Raw genomic sequence first — 24,091 nt, 5'->3', positions numbered from 1 at the left:
ATTCATTCACTAGTTGAGGGCCATTTGGGTGGTTTCCAATTTGGGGTGATTATGAATAAAGAAGCTCTAAGTTTCACATGCAGGCTTTTGTAAGGACATATGTTTTCTTTCTTTTGGATATATACCTACAAGTGGAATTGCTGCTGGCTCATACAGAAGGTGTATGTTTAACTTTATCAGAAACCACCAGTTTCCCAAGTGGTTGCACCCTTTTGCATTCCCACCAGCAACATACAAGAGTTCCTCTTGCTCCGCTCCATCAGCAGCATTTGATGCTGCCGGTGCTCTTGGTTTGGGCCATTCTAATAGATGTGTGGTGGTACCTCATTGTGGTTGCAACTTGCATTTTCTTTATAGCTAACGATGGTAGCAGCTTTTCATGTGAGTGTAGGTGCTGTGGTCAGGTGTCACTTCAAGTCATTTGCTTCTTTTTTAACTAGGTTGGTTGTTTTCTTATGGTTGAGTTTTGAGAATTCTTTATATATTCTGGATACAAGTCTCCTGTCAGATATGTGACTTGCAAATATTTTCCCCAGTCTTTAGTGTGTCTTTTCATTCTCTAAAAAGTGTCATTTTCAGAGAAAAACAACTTTTTTAATTTTGATGATATCCAATTTGTCAGTTTTTCTTTTGTGGCTCATGCTTTCGATGTCACGTCTAAGAACTCTTTGCCTATTTGCACGTTATGAAGATTTTCTCCTGTTTTCTTTGAAAAGTTTTATAGTTTTACTTTTGTTTTGGGTTTTTTTTTCTTGTTTTTTTGTTTTTTTTTTTTTTTTTCTGAGACAGAGTCTTGCTCTGTCACTCAGGCTGGAGTGCAGTGGCACCATCTCGGCTCACTGCAACCTCCACCTCCCGGGTTCAAGTGATTCTCCTGCCTCAGCCTCCCAAGTAGCTGGAATTACAGGCACGCACCGCCACACCCAGCTAATTTTTGTATTTTCAGTACAGACAGGATTTCACCATGTTGGCCAGGCTGGTCTCGAACACCTGACCTCAAGTGATCTGCTCACCTCGGCCTCCCAAAGTGCTGGGATTACAGGCGTGAGCCACCATGCCTGACTATAGTTTTACATTTTACATTTAGATCTGCTTCCTATCAAGTTAACATTTGTATAAGATGTAAGGTTTAAGTTGAGGTTCATTTTTTTTGCATATGATACAACATGTTGTTCTAGCCTCATTTGTTAAAAAGACTACCCTTTCACCATTGGATTGCTTTAACACCTTTGTCAAAAATCAGTTGGCCATATGTGTGTGGGTTTATTTCAGAGTGTCCTATTCCATCCCCTTGGTCTGTCTGCCTATCCCTTTACAAATAGCATAGTCTTAATTACTATAGCTTTATAGTGAGTCTAAAATAGAAGAGAATGGTTCCTCCCACTTTATTCTTCAGTATTAGGTTGGCTATTTATATAAACTCAAAGTTTCTTTATAAGTTTAGATAAATTTATCTATATCTACAAAAAAATGCTACTGAGATTTTGATTAATTTGCACTAAACCAAATTGGGGAGAATTCCCATCTTTACTATGTTGAGGCATCCAATCCATGAACATGGTATGTTTTCTCCATTTGTTTAGATCTTCTTTGATTTCTTTCATCAGCATTTTGTAACTTTTACAAAATTCTGTATGTGTTTTGTTAGATTTATACCAAAGTATTTCATGTTTGGAGAGCTATTGTAAATGGCATTGTGGGTTTTCTTGGCATTGATCTTTAAATTTCTGTTTCCAACTGTTCATTTCTAGGATTTGAAAATGGTTGATTTTTGGCTGTTTATCTTGTATCCTGTAATCTTGCTGAACTCACTTTTTTTTTTTTTTTTTTTGAGATGGAGTCTTGCTCTGTCGCCCAGGCTAGAGTGCAGTGGCGCAATCTCGGCTCACTGCAAGCTCTGCCTCCCGGGTTCACGCCATTCTCCTGCCTCAGCCTCCTGAGTAGCTGGGACTACAGGCGTCTGCCACCACACCCAGCTAATTTTTTGTATTTTTAGTAGAGACGGAGTTTCACCATGTTAGCCAGGATGGTCTCGATCTCCTGACCTCGTGATCTGCCTGCCTCAGCCTCCCAAAGTGCTGGGATTACAGGCGTGAGCCACCATTCCCAGCCTGAACTCACTTTTTGGTTCTAGGAGCTTCTTGTTGCCTGCAAATATAACCGCTTTATTTCTTTCTTTCCAATATGGACAAAAAGAAATTTGATTTTTTTTTCTTGCCATTTTGCACTGGCTAGCACTTGCAGTGAAATGTTGAACAAGGGTGACAAGAATGGACATCCTTGCCTTTTCCCCAGTCTTAAGGGAAAAGCCATCAGTCTGTCACTGCTAAGTATGTCATGTTAGCTGTAGGTTTTTCACAGATGCCCTTTGAGGAAGTTCTCTTTTTTTTCTAGTTTTCTGGAAGTCTCTATCATAAATAGATGTTGAATTCTGTCAAATGTTTTTTTTTTTTTACATATGTAAGCACATTTTTTCTTCATTGGGGTGTTAATATAGTGAATTGCACTGATTGACTTTCAATTACACAATAACTTCTTATTTTGGTGTAAGGCTAATCTCCTGAGATAGAAGGTGGTGGTCTAGCCTTCTCTGTTTTTTTGTTGTTTGTTTTTGGTTCTAGTGTGTTCTGGGGTCACCCCGGCATCAGAGAGGCCCCATTAATCTTGCTGTCCTCTCTCTTCCTATGTCCAGAGTGACCCCCAGGACCTGGCTCTGAGGACAGGTGTAGTGCCCCATGCCTCCTCCCTCTCTTCTCGGGAGGAGTCACTTGCTTTCTAGAGGCTGTGAAATTATAGGGTAGTGTCTGCTGCTTCTACCCCTAGCCGCTTAGTGCCTTGGTGCCATTAGCACCCCAGCCAGGCAGCCCCAGAAGACCAGACATACTTCTCCCCCATGGGATTAGCTGGGTGGAACTAGGTTTAGTTGTTATGGAACAGAAAGCTTTCCTCACAGACTACAGTAATTGTCACAAATGTGGCACATTTGACTTAGCAAACTGCATCAACTTATATCAGTAAAATAGACTAGAATTGCAAGTTACAGATTTACTGAGAAACAGTAATGTTCTCTGTGATTTCAGAATTACCTCATTGCAGCAAACATGCTGCTCAGACCCTGGGCCACCACCCTGGAACCGTGGTTTGTTATGTGGGTTGCTCTGGAAGAACTGAATTATTAAATCAATTAGAAATCCATGAACAGGCTATGTTTTCACAGACACACACACACACACCCCGCACCAAGCTCTGGGGGAGTCATCATCTTGGATAGGAATCTGATTCCTGGCTTCTGACTGCTCTGGTGTTGTTTATTGGCTTGTTGTTGGCATGAGAACATCCAACAAGGATGCCACAGAAATTCGAGAGACTTTCCAAGAGCCAAGAACAACCATGGCCCTGAAATTGCAACAGAAATACAGCTGCTGGACCCAACATTTGATGTCTACCAGTTCGTTCATGTCAGAGTTTTGTTTCTTGGGACTTTCACTTAGTCCTAAAGACAGAGCACGAGGACTGAAGCAAGTCCTCACTGGTAGGTAGCCTCGACGAGTGATTCCAGACTCTTGGTGACCAATTTTCTCGAGTATTTATTTCTGGTTAAAATGTCATCTGTATTATAAATCTTAAAAGTTAATTGCCCAAATGGTGAGTTTTTGATACACACATTTTCTATTGTGCTTTTTTTCACTACGTGGAGCAGGGATACTAAAGTGTGAGTTTTATTCTTCTCCTTTCTGCCCAAGTGGCGCCTCCTTTTTTACTGTTTGGGTTGTGTCCAGGGGAGGCTGAAGGTCACTCAAGGGGGAACAAGAAAGAGACCCCTCCACCCTGGGAGCTGCCCTCGGTGGGCCCTTCCTCCTGCAAGACCCAGAGGCCACATGAGGCCATGCTGTGAAAACACACAGCCTCTGAGGGTCACACGGTGGGCCCTGACGAAGATAAAAAGTCTTTATCTTTTTAATCTTTTTAAAAATTTTTCTCATACTTTAATGAATCTTTTCTCATTTTATTAGTTTAAATCTGACTAATACAGCAGAAGATCAAAAAAGTCTAGTGGATTTTAATTGCAGCTGAAGTTAAAATGTCCTACTGTATTTTATTAGTTTAACAAGCTAAATATTCTGCCTTTGACAGCTTTCTTTTTGCCCAAGAAGGGTGTCTCATGATACACGATATATAATACCATTAAAAGAGAAACTTTCAGTAAATTAAACAAGGTCTATCTGAGCAAAGAACAGCTCTCCAGTCAGGCAGCCCTCAGAACTAGAAAGGTTCAGAGAGCACCCCTTCCTGGTGGTCCATGGAGGTGGCTCGCGGAGGCCCATGGCACCTCCACGCAGCAGCACAGCTCATGACAGAATCATGAGTCACACACATCTCTTCTTCTGTGGCCTGGCTCTTCAGTGAAGATGTAGAATGAAAAGTCACCTGGGCACAGTGGCTCATGCCTGTAATCCTAGCACTTTGGGAAGCTAAGGTGGGAGGATCACCTGAGCCCAGGAGTTCAAGACTAGCTTAGGCAACAGAGTGAGACCCCATTTCTACAAAAATCTTAAAAATTGGGTCAGGTATGGTAGCTCACGCACTTTGGGAGCCTGAGGCGGGTAGATCACAAGGTCAAGAGATGAAGACAATCCTGGCCAATATGGTGAAACCCCCTCTCTACTAAAAATGCAAAAATTAGCTAGGTATGGTGGTGCGCACCTGTAGTCCCAACTACTTGGGAGGCTGAGGCAGGAGAATCACTTGAACCTGGGAGGCGGAGGTTGCAGTGAGCCAAGATCGTGCCACTGCACTCCAGCCTGGCAACAGAGTGAGACTCCGTCTCAAAAAAAAAAAAAAAATTAGCAGTGTGTGTCTGTAGTACCAGCTACTAACTAAGGAGGCTGAAGTGGGAGGATCACCTGAGCTGGGGGAGGTTGAGGCTGCAGTGAGCCACGATGGTGCCACTGCACTCCAGCCTGGGTGACAGAGCAAGACCCTGTCTCTAAATAAATAAATAAAAATAAATCACTTGGGTACTCCTACCATCTGCCAGAAGCCTGCTCAGCCCCTGCATAGCAGAGCTTTTGTCCAATGATCAGAGCGAATTATTTGCCAGCCAACACACGTGATGATAATTGCTCTTCCCGCTGCCTGCCTTTGACATTCCCACACTCAAGATACTGTTTGATAAAGGAATTTAGCCAATGGCACATCTGCTTTTTCTCTCACTATGATATTTATCACCACTTTTTTTTAAAACTTCATAGAGTTCCCTTCGTAGTGCAGTTTGAAGTTGTTCATTTGTTACATTTGTTGCAGCTGATGATCCAATGTTTATACATTATTGTTGACTACAGTCCCGTTCACATTAGGGTTCACTCTTGGTGGTATGCATTCTATGGGTTCTGGCAAGTGTGTGATCATATCATCACTTTTGAAGCTGGGTTTTTTTTTTTTTTTTGAGACGGAGTCTTGCTCTGTCTCCCAGGCTGGAGTGCAGTGGCGCGATGTCGGCTCACTGCAAGCTCCGCCTCCCGGGTTCACGCCATTCTTCTGCCTCAGCCTCCCCAGTAGCTGGGACTACAGGCACCCGCCAACACGCCCAGCTAATTTTTTTCGTATTTTTAGTAGAGACGGGGTTTCACCGTGTTAGCCAGGATGGTCTTGATCTCCTGACCTCATGATCCGCCCGCCTCGGCCTCCCAAAGTGCTGGGATTACAGGCTTGAGCCACCGCGCCGGGCCTCGAAGCTGGTTTTATAAGGTTTTTTTTTTTTTTGCAAAGGTGGGAAAAGTACCCAGGTTCACACTTATAAGTAACCCTTTGAAAGATATGTCTGAAGATTTAGTCTCCGATTTGCCTGTAGTGACAAGATTAAAGACTGTCATACAAAAAGCACTATTTTTCACTTATTCTGAAGCATTTCAATTGATTTACCAGATAAGTCATCCTTCTTTGTCTGAAGTGACATAACCTCACTTGACAAGGTGTTAAGACAACCATGGAGAAATGGATCATTGATCTAATAATCAATTAGCTACTGATGGATCTCTTGCGTGTTGACCCATTTCTTATTTTCCTGTTTTCTTTTATGGTACCGTATGCAAAATGATCACAGTATGTGATCCCAGATTGGGTCCTGGCCCAGAGGAAGGACGTTAGTGAGAAAATGGATCATATTCTATAACGTCCGTGGATTAGTTAAGAGTGTTGAAATTAAGAGTGCGCAGTGGCTCTAGAAGAATCGGTCCTGCTGAGTGCGGTGGCTGATGCCTGTCATCCCAGCGGCTCTAAGAATCGGTCCTGCTGGGCGCGGTGGCTCACGCTGGTCATCCCAGCACTTTGGGAGGTGGAAGCAAGTGGGACTGCTTCAGCCCAGGAGTTCAAGACAAGCCTGGGCAACATTGCGAGACCCCATCTCTACAAAAAATACAAAAATTTGCCGGTTGTGGTGGCACATGCCTGTATGTTCAGCTACTTGGGAGACTGAGGTGGGAGGATGGCCTGACCCCAGGAGGTCAAGGCTGCAGTAAGCTGTGATCGTGCCACTGCACTCCAGCCTGGGTGACAGAAGGAGACCCTGTCTCAAAACAAAGAAACAAACAACAGAATTGGTCCAGAAAGATAGCCACAAAATATTAAGTAACAAACACAAGTTGCAGAACTAAATAGAGACTGAGGGAAAATAATTAAAGCAAGTGTGAATGTGGTCTTATGCCCCACAAAGGACGTGCACGGAGATATTGGTGGGGACTACCCCTGCCAAGTGGGAGTTGGGAGGAACAGACAAAGGGATTAAAATGCCCCATCTCCCTCCCCCAGCCTCTCAGCCCTGCTGGCCTCCTCTGCCTAGACCACAGCGTTGGGCTTTTCCCTTCTCCAGGCCTAATTCTATGACTTACCACTCTGCCTTCAAAATTCGTCATAGTGCTTTTCTCTTTTAAAAACAATCTGCATTCTTGGGCCAGGCGCAGTGGCTCACGCCTGTAATCCCAGCACTTTGGGAGACCCAGGCAGGTGGATCACAAGGTCAGGAGATCGAGACCATCCTGGCCAACATGGTGAAACCCCGTCTCTATTAAAATACAAAAAAAAAAAAAATTAGCTGGGCGGGGTGGCACGCACTCGTAGTCCCAGCTACCCGGGAGGCTGAGGCAGGGGAATCCCTTGAACCTGGGAGGCAGAGGTTGCAGTGAGCCGAGATCACGCCACTGCACTCCAGTATGGCGACAAAGCAAGACTCCATGTCAAATAATAATAATAATAATAATAATAATAAAATAAAAACAATCTGCATTCTTTATAAAGACCCCAAAGGGTTGTTAGCATTTTAACTTTAATTGGCTTCTTCTATGGTAACATGTCTAAGTTCTGTTTTAGAACAGAGGGTGAATTAACTAGAGCAGGTTTAGGAGTGGCCCTCTCTGTCTTGTGTCTCCACATTTGGGTTTTTGGGGAATGACCTCCTCTCCCTCCCTACACCATGGCCACTTCTAGCTCCAGGAAATGAGCTATGATCATGCCACTGCACTCCAGCCTGGGCAGCAGGAAGAGACCCCACCTCTTTTTTAAAAAAGAATGCAGAGGCATCAAACTGTCCTAGAAGTCACTGTATTTTTCATCACCACATGCTCACATTCTAAAAGATGTTTTTAACAGAGGAGAGAAAGAGGCTGGGTGCAGTGGCTCACACCTGTAACCCCAGCACTTTGGGAGGCCAAGGTGAGTGGATCACTTGAGGTCAGGAGTTCAAGACCAGCCTGGCCAACATGGTGAAACCCCACCTCTACTAAAAATACAAAAATGAGCTGAGCATGGTGGCAGGCACCTGTAATCCCAGCTGCTCGGGAGGCTGAGGCAAGAGAATCGCTTGAACCCGGGTGGTGAAGGTTGCAATGAGCCAAGATCGCAACACTGCACTCCAGCCTGGGCAACAGAGTGAGACTCCATCTCAAAAAAAAAAAAAAAAAAAAAAAGGGAAGGAGAAGAAAGAAAGGAAATACTAGTTTCATTTAAGAATGTCCTTGATGGAGCAGTAAAAATCATTAATTTTATTAAATTTCAACTCTTGAGCACACATCTCTTTAGTATTGTGTGTGTGTGATGAGATGGGAAGTCCACCAGAGTACGTGACCACCTCCAAGAAAAGCCTGTGTGTGCTTGATTGATGTGTGGGCAGAACTAGCCATTGTTTTCCTAAAACTCCATTTCTGGTTGAAAGAATGACAAACTTTGATTATTCAGACTCAGGTATTTGGCAGACATGTTTTCAAAAATGAACAAAGCCTGACATGTTAAGAAAAACAGCTGGCCAATGATAAAATTCAAGTTTTCAAACAAAGAAATGAAAATTTTGGAGTTGTGTCTGCCAACCAGGAAGCTGACAACTTCCCAAAGTTAATGACTTTTCTGATGAGGTTTGTGGTGATATTAATGAATGTGATTTCTTGACACTATTTAATGAAATGTGACAATGTTTGGAAGATCTGCAAACTCAGTAAACTCATATTTTTCAAGTGACCAATATATGATATTACAAAACCATACCCATTAGTAAAATACTCATTCAAGTTGCAAGGGAGACTAAAATTACTTTTTGAAATTAGTTATATGTATATTTTTCATTGAGATAGAATGTATGTAACATAAAATTCACCATTTTGAAGTGGACAATTCAGGGCGTTTAATACATTCACAGTGTCATACAATCACCACCATTATCTAGTTCCAGAATATTGTCATCACCCTGAAAGGAAACCCCATCCCCACTAGCAGCCACTCTCCATTGTCCCTTCCTCCGTCTCCTGACAGCCACTAATCTACTTTCTGTCTCTAGGGATTTGCCAATTGTACATACTTTATGGTAAAGGAATTATATAATATATAGTCTTTTGTATGAGGCTCATCCATGTTGTAGCCTGGGTCAGAACCTTATTTTTTGTGTGTGGCTAAATTATTCCATTGTATGAATGGACCACATTTTGTTTATCCATTCATCTGCTCATTGACGTGGGTTTTTCCACTTTCTGGCACTTTGACTAAGTCATTTCACTGCCCTCTAGCCTCCATGGTTTCTGTTGAGAAATCAGCCATTACTCATATTCTGGATTCTTTGTTTGTGATGCCACTTCTCTCTTACTGCTTCTAGGATTCTCTCTTTGTCTTTGCCTTTCAACAGTTTAATTATAATGTGTCTTTGATGTGGATTTCTTTGAGTTTATGCCACTTAAAGTTTGTTGAGGTTTTCGAGTGTATAGATTCATGTCTTTCATCAAATTTGGGAAGTTTTCAGCCATTACTTATTCAAATATACTTTACCACTTTCTCCCTCTCCTTTCCTTCTGGGACTCCTATTATGTGTTTGTTGGTAAGCTTGGTGGTGTCCCACAAGTTTCTTAGGCTCAGCTCATTTTTCTTCATTCTTTTTTCTTTCCACTCCTCAGACTGGATAATCTCAATTGACCCATCTTCAAGTTCCCTGATTCTTTCTTCTGCCTGCTCAAATCTGCTATTGAACCTCCCCTAGTGAAGTTTTCATTGTGGCTATTATACTTTCAACTCCAGAAATTTTATTTGGTTCCTTTTTACAATTTCTGTCTCCTTGTTGATATTCTACTGGTGAAACATCACTCTTGTGTTTTTTTGTTGTTGTTGTTTTATTTTGTTTTTGTTTTGATGTGGAATCTCACTCTGTCACCCAGGTTGGAGTGCAGTGGTGTGATCTCAGTTCACTACAAACCCTGCCTCCCAGGCTCAAGCAGTTCTCAGGCCTCAGCCTTTCAAGTAGCTGGAATTACAGACGCCCACCACCATGCCTAACTAATTTTTGTATTTTTAGTAGAGACAGGGTTTCACCATGTTGGCCAGGCTGGTCTCTGAACTCCTGACTTCAAGTGATCCACCCAACTCACCCTCCCAAAGCACTGGGATTACAGGTGTGAGCCACCATGCCCAGCCTGTCATGGTTTTTTATAGTGCTTTGTACATGATTTCCTTTAGCTCTTTAAGTATATTTTATATAGTTGATTTAAACTCTTTGTTTCATAAGTCCAATGGCTGGATTTTCTCAGGGACAGTCCTATTTATTTATTTCTACATATGGGCCATACTTTCTTGTTTTCTTGCATGCCTCAATTTTTGTGGAAAACGATATTTTGAATAGTATAACATGGTGATGCTGAATATCGGATTCTTCTGTTCTCCCCAGGGTTTGCCATTGCTGCTTATAGGTATTGTTGATTGTTTGTTTCATGACCTTTCTGAACTAATTTTGTAAAATCTGCATTTTTTTTGTTTTTTGAGACAGTCTCACTCTGTTGACCAGGCTGGAGTGCAGTGGTGTGATCTTGGCTCACTGCAATCTCCGCTTCCCAGGTTCAAGTGATCCTCCTGCCTCAGCCTCCCTAGTAGCTGGGATTACAGGCGTGTACCACCACACCCACCTAATTTTTTTTGGTATTTTTAGTAGAGACAGGGTCTCACCATGTTAGCCACGCTGGTCTTGAACTCCTGGCCTCAAGCAATCCACACACCTCAGCCTCCCGAAGTGCGGGGATTATAGGCGTGAGCCACCATGCCCAGCCAAAATCTCTATTTGGTTACCTAGTGGTCAGCTAGTGATTTGACGGAAATTTCCTTAAATGCCAAGTTTCATCTTTTTTTTTTTTTTCTTGATTAAGGGTTCACCTGTTTGCCATAATCTTTTAATTCATTTCCAGAGTTCTGATAAAGTCGATTCTGCAATTTTTGCCCATTTTTTCACTGCTTTTGTGAAGGGATGGGTTTTGGAGTTCCTTACTCTGCCATTGTCATGGATGTCAGCTCGAGATTAATGGATTTTAATGTAACTGAGCATGAAAAGCTAGTTGATATGGTTTCAGATTCCACAATGCAGCTAACCTTTAAGAAATTACCAGTTGTCAAGTGTTGCTATAGTATCAAGTAAAAATATCCACAATTATCTGAAAAGGCTATTAAAACAGTGCTCCTTTTCCAACTATATATCTGTGTGAGGCCAAGTTTTTTCAATGTACTTCAACTGAAACAGTATACAATAGCAGATGGAGATACAGAAGCAGATGTGTAGAGCTGTCTTCTGTAAGTCACGCCCTCTACAGATTTGGGAAGATGTGGAATCATTCCACTCTTCTCCTTTCATTTTTTTGTTTTTTTGTTTTTTTAAATTTGTAAAGTGTACCTATTCTTTAAGTGTTAACCTATAATGGGTTTATTATTTTTTAATGAATTAATACATCTTTTAAAAAATTATCTATTTTGATTTCTAATAAGAGAAATAATAGATTTAACTTTTAAAAACAAAAGCAGGCAGGGTGTGGTAGCTTATGCCTGTATTCCCAGAACTTTGAGAGGCCGAGGCGGGTGGATCACTTGAGGCCAGGAGTTCAAGACCAGCTTGGCCAACATAGAGAAATCCCGTCTCTGCTAAAAAATACAAAAATTAGCTGGGTGTGGTGGTACACGCCTGTAATCCCAGCTGCTCAGGAGGCTGAGGCATGAGAATCACTTGAGCCTGGGGGGCAGAGGTGGCAGTGAGCCAAGATCGCATCACTGCACTCCAGCCGGGGAAACAGAGCAAGACTCTGTCTCAAGAAAAAAATAAATAAATAAAGCTCTTTTTCAGGGGTGGGTGGTGAAATCTCAAAATTTTGTAATAGTGTATTTTTTAATAGACCAAATGATTGAGACCCACTATGTTGGAGAGGCAGTGTTTTCTTCTCCTTCCCAGTCTGCTGGGCACGGGACAAGGCCCCCTGAGATTAGGGCAGACTTCCGGAGGTCATGCACTCTGCTCTCCCAGCACCCATAGGTGAGCGATGTCCCACAGGGCAGTACTCACCTGCCTGCCCAAGCTGCAGATCAGAATGGCCCCAAGACATGGGGGTGGCATGTGTGTTTTTTCTTTCTATCATAGAGGTGGCGATTGCCTTCTCATCGCCTGCGCCCTGAGGCTGATGGGTGGGGGAGGTCTCACCATCCTACTTTCTCCTGGTCCTCCACTGTACCTTCTGCACTTCTTAAAGGTGACCCTGATGTCCTCCTTGGCTTGAAGCAAGGGTAGCTAATGAGAGAAGGCAGAACCACAGTGGTCGGAGGCCGTGGGAGAAGCAGTTACCCTCTCATTCTTGAACTCAGCTCCGCGAGCCTGCTCTGAAATACACACTCAACCTGCTCTTTGCAGAAGTGTCAAGTCTTTGGCCTCCCTGGGTGTTTTAGGAAAGGAAGCGTATACTTCATCTCCTCCCGCTTCAGTCCTCTGGTCGTCGGGGTGGCTGCAGCAGATTTTACATCGCTGTTTTCCGCGTGCGAGTCTAGGACAAACCAAGTGCGTGTGAATGCCTTGGTGGTCACGCACAGCTGGGTGCCTCCTCCATCCCATGGACCTGCCGCCCACCTCCCTCCCCATCTCCATCAGGTCCTTCAGGATCCAACTCAAAAGTCCCTTCCTCCAGGAAGTTCTGCCGTTAGCTCCCCAACTCTTTCTTCCAAAACTCTTTTCTCTTTTCCAAAAACCTCCGCACAGCTCCCACTAGGTAAACATTCGCCAGACAGTGTCCAGTGGCCCTGGATCCTACGGCCTCCTGGTGGCAGGGTCTGAGTCTTTGGCCTCGCTGGTATTTTCCCAAAGCCTCCAGCAGTGGGGAGACCCTGGGCTTTGCAACAGGACAGTCTGGCTGGGGAGTCAAGGCTGCCATCTCTCCTTGCTTTTGTTCTGGTTCCCCATCGATGTGGCGTGGGGAGAGGAGCAGGTGACTGTGATGCTGGCTTGGCTGACACTGGAATGGATGCAGCAGCTACATATTAATGCTATGGCATGCACATGCATATGCCAGGTTAAAATTCAGCAGCAAGTTTTTACAACATGATTTCTGCTGCTTCTGTTGGACTGGCTCTCGGGCTTACCTACGTGTGCGAAGCAACACTCCCTACCGCAGCTTTCATGCACAATTTAACTCACCCCTGCCCTGCCTGCGTGGAGCCTCATCTTTATTTTGTAGGAGCTCGAAGCATTATTTGGATATTAATAAAAACAAATCTTGGCTGATGCTAACCATCTGATTTCCTTTTTTTTTTTTTTCCATTTTGTTTTGTTTTGTTTCTGCACACATTTTCTTTAGCTTGAAATGGCGATTGAAAACCTCCAAAAAAGCGAAGGAATCACATCACACAAAAGCGGTTTACTCAACAGCCATGTAAGTGTGTGTCTGACCTGGCAACCTGTCCCTGCTCTGCTTGTAACCTGCATAGACATTTTTAAAACAAACAAAGGCAACCAGGCGCGGTGGCTCACACCTGTAATCCCAGCATTTTGAGAGGCTGAGACAGGCGGATCACTTGAGGTCAGGAGTTCAAGATCAGCCTGGCCAACATGGTGAAACCCCCTCTCTACTAAAAATACAAAAATTAGCTGGGCATGGTGGTGGGCGCCTGTAATCCTGGCTACTTGGGAGGCTGAGGCAGGAGAATTGCTTGAACCCAGGAGGCAGAGGTTGCAGTGAGCCGAGATCATGCCACTGCACTCCAGCCTGGGCAACAGAGTGAGACTCCATCTCAAAAAAAAAAAAAAAAAAAGAAGAAGAAGACGATAAAATGACACCTTTAAAGTGTCATTTGTGAAAGGTGGTTGAGGGGGAAGCCAATCTAGAATCCTACATCCAGCAAAAAATACCCTTCAGCAATGAAGGAGAAATCAAGACAGATTCTTTATTTGTAAAAGGTAGATAATAACAACACCTACCTCCTCGGGTTGTCATAGGGAGTAAATTATTTAATGTACGTAAAATACTTTCAACAATACCTGGCAGGTGATAAGCAGTATAGTTATATATGAAAAATAAAAACAATACAAAAATCAGCAACAGCAACGAAAAAGAGAGAAAATGACATAGGGTCGGGAATGCCTTAGACTCTTAGCTAATTTTCTTGAGGTCCTCTCTTGGAAAGAAACAGTAATTTGAGAAAAGCATAAAGCAGCTAATTCGTACAGATTTTAGCGTCTAGGATTTTTCTCCTCCCCTTGTCTCTTGGGAGAAGACTGTGATCACAGGCCCCATGACGGGAGGTTGGGGGCATCTCAGCTCTGCACAGCCCTGTAGCAGGATGGGACTGGGGGACGTGGCCGGCTCCGTCTTTATTTCCAGGGACAACAGAGAAGGAAAGCTCTGGCCCCCTCAGACTCATCGCTTTCACTTCTCCCCAAACGCTCTCGATTCGGCTTTGCACATAGCTGGAAATGTGTTCGGCATCTTAACACTGGGACGGGCCATTGAAGTCAGAATGTCCTTCTAGCAGTTGCTCTCCAGCACTTAAACTGGGCTCTGACGTTCTCTTGAGAATTCAGACATCAGAGAAGAAGTCCCCTTCAGTGGACCCCAGTCCTCCCTGTGATCCCGTCCTGACTCCCGTCCTCCCTGTGATCCCGTCCTGACTCCCGTCCTCCCTGTGATCCCGTCCTGACTCCCGTCCTCCCTGTGATCCCGTCCTGACGCCCGTCCTCCCTGTGATCCCGTCCTGACTCCCGTCCTCCCTGTGATCCCGTCCTGACTCCCGTCCTCCCTGTGATCCCTCCCCGTCCTCCCTGTGATCCCGTCCTGACTCCCGTCCCCACTGTGATCCCGTCCTCACTCCCGTCCTAACTGTGATTCCATCCTGACTCCCGTCCTCACTCCCGTCCTCACTCTGATCCCGTCCTGACTCCCGTCCTCACTGTGATCCCATCCTGACTCCCGTCCCCACTGTGATCCCGTCCTGACTCCCGTCCTCCCTGTGATCTCGTCCTGACTCCCGCCCTCCCTGTGATTCCGTCCTGACTCCCGTCCTCCCTGTGATCCCGTCCTGACTCCCGCCCTCCCTGTGATTCCGTCCTGACTCCCGTCCCCACTGTGATCCCGTCCTGACTCCCGTCCCCACTGTGATCCCGTCCTGACTCCCGTCCTCCCTGTGATTCCGTCCTGACTCCATCCACACTGTGATCCCGTCCTCACTCCTGTCCTAACTGTGATTCCATCCTGACTTCTGTGCTGGCCGATGTGTAAAATGAGGCATTACTCAAAAGGCAGTGAGTAATTCTGGGGGCGCAAAGTGACATAGGACAGGTCCAGAAACCTGGGTTATGGGGTAGGCACAGGTATGGTCACCTGCTCACCGCAGCCCCTGACGAGGCCTCTGCCCTTTGCCTCAGGGGGCTGGTCACTAGAAGAAATGGCAGAAATATTTCCTTCTGCCGATTGTCTTGAAGCAAAAAAGACAAAACAAAACAAACACCATGCCGGACCCCTGCTCAGTGCCCCATCCCTCTCCAGGCTGGGTAGGACGTGGTCATCCTGTCATCTGTCACTGCTGGATGACATCCTCCCTGTAGATGAACTCAGGGAGAAGGGAGTCTTCGCACGTGCTTGGAGAGAGGATCTCCCTAGCCCTGAGTCTTAAACTCAGAACACATACATGGGAAAGTGTGCAGAATAATATTCCCCATTCAGCAAGGATCAGGCCATCTTCAGCCTGAACGCAAACCCATGCGGGCCCAGGGTATTAGCCCTAGGCGAGAGGGCTGCGTGACCCAGGCAGGATGGGGGCGCAGAGCCTGGACAGGCAGCGTGTCCACGGGAGAGTTAAAATGTCTATGGGAAAATGGGCTGGGCGCGGTGGCTCACGCCTGTAATCCCAGCACTTTGGGAGACCAAGGCAGGCAGACCACTTGAGGTCAGGAGTTCCAGACCAGCCTGACCAACATGGCGAAACCCCATCTCTACCAAAAATACAAATATTAGCTGGGCGTGGTGGCACATGCCTGTAGTCCCAGCTACTCTGGAGGCTGAGACAGGAGAATCGCTTGAACCCGGGAGGCGGAGGTTGCAGTGAGCTGAGATTGCGCCACTGCACTCCAGCCTGGGAGACAGAGCAAGACTCCATCTCAAAAAAGAAAAAATGTCTATGGGAAAATGCATGAGCCGCTTGTCTCTGGCTGCTGGGATCCTTCCTGCTTTCTAACACTTCATCTGAAAGGCAGACTTTCTCGGGTCTCTTCCCCGCAGATTCACATTCCCAAGCTGAAGGTAAAATCTCCCGTTCCTTTTACTCACTGATGATTCGCTGTTGAGTTGTTTCCTTCTGTCATGAGCTGTGATCAGTAAGATTCCGGGCTTGGTGACTCGAAGCAAAGGGAGTAAAATAAGATCTTTCTAAAAAGTTCACCACACACATGGGTAGAATAAACCTAGATCTTGTTTTGGCAAATGTGAGAGCCAGAGAGGAAGAGAGGAGTTAAAGCACGTGATCTGCTGATGGATGGGGTGACGTGCCCTCGCAACGGTTGTCCCCAGGGCTGCCTGTGGCTGAGACTGAGGTTGTGGTGGGCAGCGGCCTTCTGCAGGTCAGGCGGGGGCACAGCCACAGTCCCACCTCCCTTGTCAGCATGGCCCCGCAGCAGATAAGCCAAGTGTGTGGGAGCAGCTGGGCCCTGGAGACCCATTTTCCCAGTGGCCTCCCAGACCTCCCTTCTCAGACAGCCCCAGGCAGGGTCCCCCCAGCAGCAGGGCCTGTGTGCCTCTTCCCTGCTGCCAGCTGGTGACGTCAGCCCACCGTCTACCGTGCGCAGGGTTCTGGCCAGGTCAGTGCCGAACATAGGGAGTAAAAAAGGAGGAAGAAGTCACTCCAGGGAGCTTAGCATTTGAGGGCAGGAGGTGGAAGATGTGGGAAACCCCCCCCCAGGGAGCCCCTCACAGAGCTCTCTGAGTGGAGCTGGCCACGTGTTCCTCGGAGCTGGTTCCCTCCTCTGCGCTGTCTCAGGAGGGAAGGGGTATTTAGGTGCTGGGAGCCTGGTAAAACGAGACAGCATTGTCCAGACCCAGCCAGTCAACAGGCTTCCCAGGCCTCCCCTCTAGGGGCTTGGACCCTGGGGGTGTGCAGGGCCTGGAGGTCTGCACGTTGGAAGAAGCTTCCAGCCAGCTGATGGTCAGCCTGGCATGGAAACCCCCAGGGAGGAGGAGGCCCCCTAGCAGTGTCCAAACTGGAAAAGGGCAGGATATGGCGCCATGAAAATGGGGATTCGCTCTTCCAGAGGGAAGGGGACGGAGCTCAGGCTGGGGATGAAACATGTCTTCACCCGACTGGGTGTGGCAGGCTGCCGAGTTGAGCAGAAGAGGAGGCCTCAGCCCCTGGGGGGCACCGGGCTGCCCTCAGGCTACCAGCCGACTGGGACCCCACAGCAAGTTCACCGAGTCTCTGCCACCATGAGGTGGCGCTGTCTACTAAAGTAAACGCATCACTTGCACACCCTGAGGGAGAGAGCTGCGTGTGGAAGAGTCGTATTTGGGTTATGTTACTTTTTGCTTTGAAATCAAGAAACACACATTGTCAAAGGTCATTTAGCTTTCAGCTGGTGACCTGTGTAGCCTGGCGCCATGGCCGTGCTGTCCTGCAAGTCACAGTGGGATTGCTAGAGCCGGCAGCTCCTCAGAAGGGGCCTCTGTCCAGAAGTGCCGCTGTTTTCCCTTGGAATTCCTGCCTGCCTTGGATTAGCGTCTTAGCTCAGTGCGCGGCCTCCACCCGCAACAACCCCTGCGCCTCCCGCCCACGGTCCCATCCCAGGCAGGGGCAGCCAATCTTCCAGGCACTCAGCCCCCAACCCCACTGCGTCCTCACCTCCCTGCTTCTCTCATGCCCACCCCCAGATGCTCTTCAACCTCACCTTCAAGAAAGATCCAGAACCAGGTGGCACCCCCCACCTCCTCCACCTCGACTACTTCCCGAGCCACCACTGTCCCTGTGGATTCTTTTGGCCACCTCCTAGCCAGCCGTCAGTGCCCACCCCTACCCAGCCTCCAGCCCCTTCTCACAGCAGCCGCCAGAGTGATCCTGCTAGAACCCAGGTCAGATCACCGCACTGCTCTGCTCGGAAGCCTCCGGGGCTCCCCTTGGCCCTCCAAGTAGAACCGAGTGTTGTCAAAATGGCCCACAAGGCCCTGCAGGACCGGCTCTCTCCCACTCCTCACTCTGCTCCAGCCACACGGGCCTCCTCGCTGTTGCTCCAATGCACCAGGCTTGGACCTGCCCTAGGGCCTTTGCACTGTGGGGCCCTCTGCCTGAAGCTCTCTTCCCCAGCCTCCCCCTCACCTCCTTTGAGTCTTCACTCAGTGGGCACTTTCTCAGTGAGCCCTGCCTGACACCGCCACCCCACCTCCACTTACTATTGCAGTCCTTCCTCCAGTCCCTCCGTGGCAGCGACCCCATCCCCTTTCCCAGGTGAATTTCTCTGACGGCACTCGGCACCAGCCCTCATTCGGTTCATTTTACTTATTTATTGTGGGTCTCTGCCAGACAAGAATGGACGCTTCCAGGGGGCAGGGGTTTTTGTCTTGTATTCGCCGTTGCATCCCCAGCACCTGGAACAAGGCCTGGCGTAGAGCCAGCTCTCGTAAATATTTGTGAGATGGGTGAAAAGGTGGGTGTTCCAAGTCCGATTATGTCAACACAGAGCACACATGGATGGTCGGAATAGCTGCCCGAGCTGCTAGTGTATGGCCTGGCGAGACTCTAACTCACCAGCAGGAGCCAGTGTCAGGCAAATTTGCCCCCAGGAATAGAAACAAGTATCTTAGGAGACAAAGGGGGCCGGGTAGGTGGGCATGATCCCCGCCTTCCCACTGGCAGGTGAGGATATCTGTCCATAGGGGCTGTGCCTGCAAAGAGCCCAGAACCACAGGCCTTTGTTGGGGGGCAGGGGAGAGGGAGGCACTGGCATTTCGGGATTTTTTTTCCTTAAAAGGAAGGATGTGATCCATTTCATCAAGAAGTGTGCTGTCCTGACAGATTGTGGCAAATGTGGATACACATGTACATTTCCTTGGAAAGTGTTCTGCTTATTTGTGTTTGATATGGACACAGAAAGAATGCAAATATCAGCAGACAAAGCAGACTGCAGAACATGCCCAAACTGGAAAGATGACTCCGTCCAGCTGCTGCCTTTCCTGGCATGAAGGTACCCGAGCCCTCAAGAGCAGGGGAGGTGGGCGAGGTGTGGTTGGAGCGGCTGGACCCTTGTGGTCGGTTTCATGGAACTGACCTGTGATGCTCGCCCCAGTCTGACGTGCCGCCAGGTGTGGATTCCGGCACTGAGTGATGGGAAGGCCCTGTGCATAAGTGGCTCCCAGCCTGCTGGTGAGGCGTAGACCCTGAACAGAGTCTGCAAGCCCATCACACTTCGGTTCTAACCCAGTTCCCCTCCCAGAAGTTCATCAACACAGAAGAGGGAGGAAATGGACCCGACTGTTCCAGCCACTTCAGTCTTCTCTGTGGTTTCTTGATGTTGAGCAAGAAGGACTTGTTGTCAAGACAATTATGCATCCTTTTAGTGTCAATGTCAACATAATTACCCAAGCAAAGGATTTTACTCTTAAATAGCCTGGGGGGTCGGGGGCAAACAGCAGAAGGATCATCTGTTCCAAAACTTTCTTTTTATGTGTGAGCCAGTATGTCCTCTTGGTGGATGGAGTCTTAGACTCTAACCTCTCAGGACTCCTAGTCCAGTGCTCCTTCCAGCTCACCGCCTGCAAAATCTGGCCTCACACCTTTAGCCTGAAAATCCGCATCGTCATTTGGCTCCTTGAGATGTGGTGTCACTGGCCCTGGCTCCTGCTGCCTGTGGAGGACAGTCTAAGAAGTGGCACCTGTGCCCCCAGCCTCAGAATGACCAAGGGAAGCCTCTGGCTTCTTCACCCAGACACCCTCTGTTTGCTCCCCGCTACCTCCTCGAACAGTCTTGCTGCCAGGCTTGAGACATCTCCAGGATCCTGCAGATGCCCACATGGGCAAACCTGGCTCCATCTCCACCCTCAGGGAGAGCACACTCTGGGGGGAACAGGTGATAAATCAATCAGCACACATGACAAATCCGGACGGTGAAGCCACTGTGAAGAAAAGCTTCAGGGCCCACACTGCGACTCCCGACTGTCATCCCAACACTTCAGGAAGCTGAGGCAGGAGGATCACTTGAGCCCGGGAGTTGGAGGCTGCATGAGCCATGATTGCACCACTGCGCTCCAGCCTGGGGTGGTGACAGGATGAGACCCTGTCTCTAAAAATATGTATATATCCCTGTCTCTAAAAAAAAAAAAAAAAGTATATATATATACTCACACACTAACTTCAACATCAAGGTTGTGGTTCATAGTATTCATAGTATTAAACACAGGGAAGACTCTGGAGCTCTTCAGCTCTTAAGGGTCCAAGCACTCTGCCAGAGCCGGACTTTGGAGGAGAAAAAAGCAACACTGCCTCCATTGTATCAGAAAAAGTCCAGTCCAGAAAGTTGGAAGATGAAGGGTGTGAATGACTTGATGGAAAGTGAAAACTCTGATGTCCCTTTTCCCAAAGAGGCAAGTGAGGAAGAGCTGAAGTCTCCACTCCGGGGCCCTTCTCAGGGTCCTTTGTTTTAACTGTCCCTTATTCAAAGGACAAGAGGGCAGGGGTCCCTCCCTGTGGTTATGGGCACAGCCGAGCACATGGCACCCAACGCTGGACGGATGAAATTGGCAACTGGTAACCGATCACCTGCACTCATGGCCAGTGGCGGACACTGCACTTCACACAGGCCCTGCAGGCGGCAGGAGGCAGACTTTGTGGTACCAAGAGGGCGAGGGGTCCCTGGTGCTGAGGAGGAGGTGATAGGCTACTTGAGTGATTCAGGGGCTGCCAGGGAACTGGAATCCAAGCTCAGGGATTGCGGCAGGAACCATTCCTGTCCCTTGGGTAAGGAGGGATGTTTGGCCGCAGGACTTACCTGCAGGAGCAGGGCTGGAGGACAGCTTGTGGTCAGGAGGTCTGAAGCCCTCCTGGCTTGCCCCAGAGGCAGCACGTGAGGTTGGACCCACACTTCAAGGCTTAGGCGTTGCTCATCTTCGTCCTCAACACCCACGTGGGCAGTGCCCCTGCTGGGTGACTCTTCCCACCACTTGGAGGTTTTGTCCTCAGCTCTTTGGTTGCAGAGTAACACCTCTGGTCCCAATCTCTACCCTGAACTCCAGCCCAAGACTTAACCTCCCCCTTCCTAAAACGGAACTCAGCCCTGCAGCTCACCCGCGATTCGGCTTAAGAGACCTCCGCGTTCAGGCCCCACACACCCCTTCACCTGAACCTTTGACCTGTTTGTCCTCCTGTGAAACGTTCTGGAACCCAGGGTAGGTCCTCACTCCACTGTGGCCCTCGGTCAGCCCCCGTTAGGGCTGGAGGGGCCAGGACAGGCTGGATCGGGTGGGTCTTAGATAAGAGGGGTTCTGAGGTGCTGGTCACTGGTGCAGGGCTCGTCAGAACCACCCCATAGCACCATTTCATAAAAAGGAGATGAAGCCCGGGTGCGGTGGCTCATGCCTGTAATCCCAGCACTTTGGGAGGCCAAGAAAGGTGGATCACCTGAGGTTAGGAGTTCGAGGCCAACATGGCAAAATCCCATCTCTACTAAAAATACAAAAAACATAAGGCGGACATGGTGGCACATGCCTATAATGCCAGCTACTCGGGAGGCTGAGGCAGGAGAATCACTTGAAGCCGGGAGGTGGAGGTTGCAGTGAGCCAAGATCGCGGCACTGCACTCCAGCCTGGGCGACAGAGTGAGACTCCATTTCAATAAATAAATAAATAATAAAAAAGAGATGAATGCTTACTTCCTCCCCAGCTTCCAATGCTGAGTGTGGGGGAGGGGGGGCAAAAGACAGGCAAACGTTGACGGTGGGGCGGGGGGCGCCGTGGGTACGCTGTGGTGAGTGGACAGATATTTCCCAGGGGCCACACCTACTTTGTGTCTTGTGTGTTGTGTGCGGCACAGGGCTTCCCAGGCCAAGGGCTGTGCAGGAGCCCAACATGCCCAGTGGGGGAGGGCTGAGGACCCAGCACTGCCCACTCTGAAGGGCCCAGACAGCAGGAGCCCTTCAGAGCTCTGGAAGGGGGGCTCAGCCTAGACAAAGCAGCCAACAGCCTTACACAAAGTGGACCAGGTAGGGACAGCCGGTTTCCCCCGACGCTCTTGACACGGGATCTGGACTCAGGCCTCGCTTCTGTGCGTGGAATTCCTGTCTTTCTCCAAATCGCAGGCATCAGTGAAAGCCTTTTGTATTCACATAGCAGACCTCTCTGGATCAGGGGACAGATGATAACAGAGGGAGAGGAGGAAACCAGAATTAAGCCGCAGTCTTTAAGGCACCTGGCTGAGGGCATCAGTTGGTGGGTGGGCCACCTTTGCATCCATGCCCAGTGTGGGGACTGAGCTCTTCATGTGGACAGTTCTCGCAGCCCTTCTAACTGGATGTTCACCTCTCGAGGCACAGTCCTTGGCTCTAGACTCATTTAGCCCGTCTTTTTGTTTTGTTTTGTTTTTTGAAAGAGACGAAGTCTTGCTCTGTCGCCCAGGCTGGAGTACAGTGGCGCGACACTAGCTCACTGCAGCCTCAACCTCCTGAGCTCAAGCAATCCTCCCACCTCAGCCTCCCAAGTAGCTATGTCCTGCCTTTTGACTTAGACACAAAACCGTGCATATTAGCATTTGTGTATTTTACTGAATTTCCATTTGTAACTCCCTCAATAAGGGATCTCAGTACATGTTAGCTCACTGCTCACTACAGAACACAAGGCTATGGGGCCCCCGAGTCTTCTTCAATCTTCCTGTTTAGCATCAGAATTTCTCTCCATTCCTGTAAGTTGAGGAGCTATTTGGTGTTTAAATCCTGTGTGGTGGTGTATGGGCATTTAAGTGACTGAAGACAGAATCTAATAGTTCTTGATCACACCCAGATTTTTACAAATTAAGTCCAGGAACCTGAAAACCAGGCTAAACGTGGAAGAATCAATAAGTGAAAGAAAATGCGCGATTCATTAATCTGCTTAGAGAACTCAAATCAGTGACCATAAAGATGGATTTCTGGCTCACGCCTGTAATCCCAGCACCTTGGGAGGCTGAGGCAGGCAGATCACCTGAGGTCAGGAGTTTGAGAGCAGCCTGGCCAACATGGTGAAACCCCGTCTCTACTAAAAATACAAAAATTAGCCAGGCTTGGTGTCGGGCACCTGTAATCCCAGCTACTTGGGAGGCTGAGGCAGGAAAATTGCTTGAACCCAGGAGACAGAGGCTGCAGTGAGCCAAGATTGCGCCACTGTACTCCAGCCTGGGTGACAGAGCAAGACTCCACCTCAAAAAGAAAGAAAGAAAGGATGGATTTCCTCATCCCGTTTGGTAATACAGGGAACGCAAGTAATTCTCTTAACGAGTCCACGTTGGCACGTTCGCGTTCCTCAGGCTTCTGACAAACGCAGACGTGTCTTTCTTTTCGCAGCTCCAGTGGCTGTTGGATAATTATGAAACGGCGGAAGGCGTGAGTCTCCCCAGAAGTTCTCTGTACAACCACTACCTTCGGCACTGCCAGGAGCACAAGCTAGACCCAGTGAACGCCGCCTCCTTCGGGAAACTGATCCGTTCTGTGTTTATGGGGCTGAGAACGCGGCGGCTGGGCACCAGGTGGGTAGACGATCCCCAGCCCACCTGTTCTTCCTCTTCCTTTCCCAAGAAATGGAGCTTTTGGGAAAATGCGAGGCTCCCTCCTCCTTTCCAGGTGGCCTGATTTGCAGCCACCTCTGGAGTGCTTGCAGTTACTTTCAATTGGCAGCAGCCTTGGCTGTGGCCAGGTGTAGCCCGCGGGGTTGGCTTTAGAAGCCGGTGATGGGACATGGGGATCACTCTGGTTTTCTCTCTCCTTTTGAAAATTCCCAAACAATACTTTTCTTTCTTTTTTTTTTTTTTTTTTTTTTTTAGAGCAGCCTCTGGGCCAGGTGTGGTGGTGCACACCTGAAATCCCAACAGTTTGGGAGGCCGAGGCAAGAGGATCACTTGAGACTAGGAGATCAAGACCACCCTGGGCAAGATAGCAAGACCTCATCTCTACAAAAAAATTAAAAATTAGCCAGGCATAGTGGTGCACACCTATTTGCACACCTGTAATTTCACCTATTTGGGAGACTGAGAGGGGAGGAGCACTTGAGCCCAGGAGGTGGAGGCTGCGGTAAGCCGAGATGACACCACTGCACTCCAGCCTGGGCAACAGAG

General features: G+C 48.0%; 1 protein-coding gene and 1 long non-coding RNA gene across 3 annotated transcripts in view; one reads left to right on the top strand and one right to left on the bottom strand.

Moving 5' to 3' along the window:
• RFX2 (regulatory factor X2) overlaps nucleotides 1-24,091 on the top strand; it is a 120,493-nt gene that overhangs the window by 73,269 nt on the left and 23,133 nt on the right. For both annotated transcript variants that reach the window (XM_030807780.1, XM_030807781.1), the window contains exons 6-7: nucleotides 13,122-13,196; nucleotides 23,325-23,506. In XM_030807780.1, coding sequence (XP_030663640.1) covers nucleotides 13,122-13,196; nucleotides 23,325-23,506 — 257 coding nt within the window. The remainder of the gene's footprint in view (nucleotides 1-13,121; nucleotides 13,197-23,324; nucleotides 23,507-24,091) is intronic.
• LOC101176884 overlaps nucleotides 19,329-24,091 on the bottom strand; it is a 42,406-nt gene continuing 37,643 nt past the window's right edge. The window contains exons 3-4 of the long non-coding RNA XR_001116388.2: nucleotides 19,749-19,851; nucleotides 19,329-19,642 (exon numbers count right to left, since the gene is read on the bottom strand). This is a non-coding gene — a long non-coding RNA (uncharacterized LOC101176884). The remainder of the gene's footprint in view (nucleotides 19,643-19,748; nucleotides 19,852-24,091) is intronic.

Source organism: Nomascus leucogenys, unplaced genomic scaffold (genome assembly GCF_006542625.1).
Source record: "Nomascus leucogenys isolate Asia unplaced genomic scaffold, Asia_NLE_v1 Super-Scaffold_241, whole genome shotgun sequence".
NCBI classification, from domain to species: domain Eukaryota; kingdom Metazoa; phylum Chordata; class Mammalia; order Primates; family Hylobatidae; genus Nomascus; species Nomascus leucogenys.
Note: the sequence above shows the minus strand (reverse complement) of the source record. Positions and strands in the feature narration are given on the sequence as shown.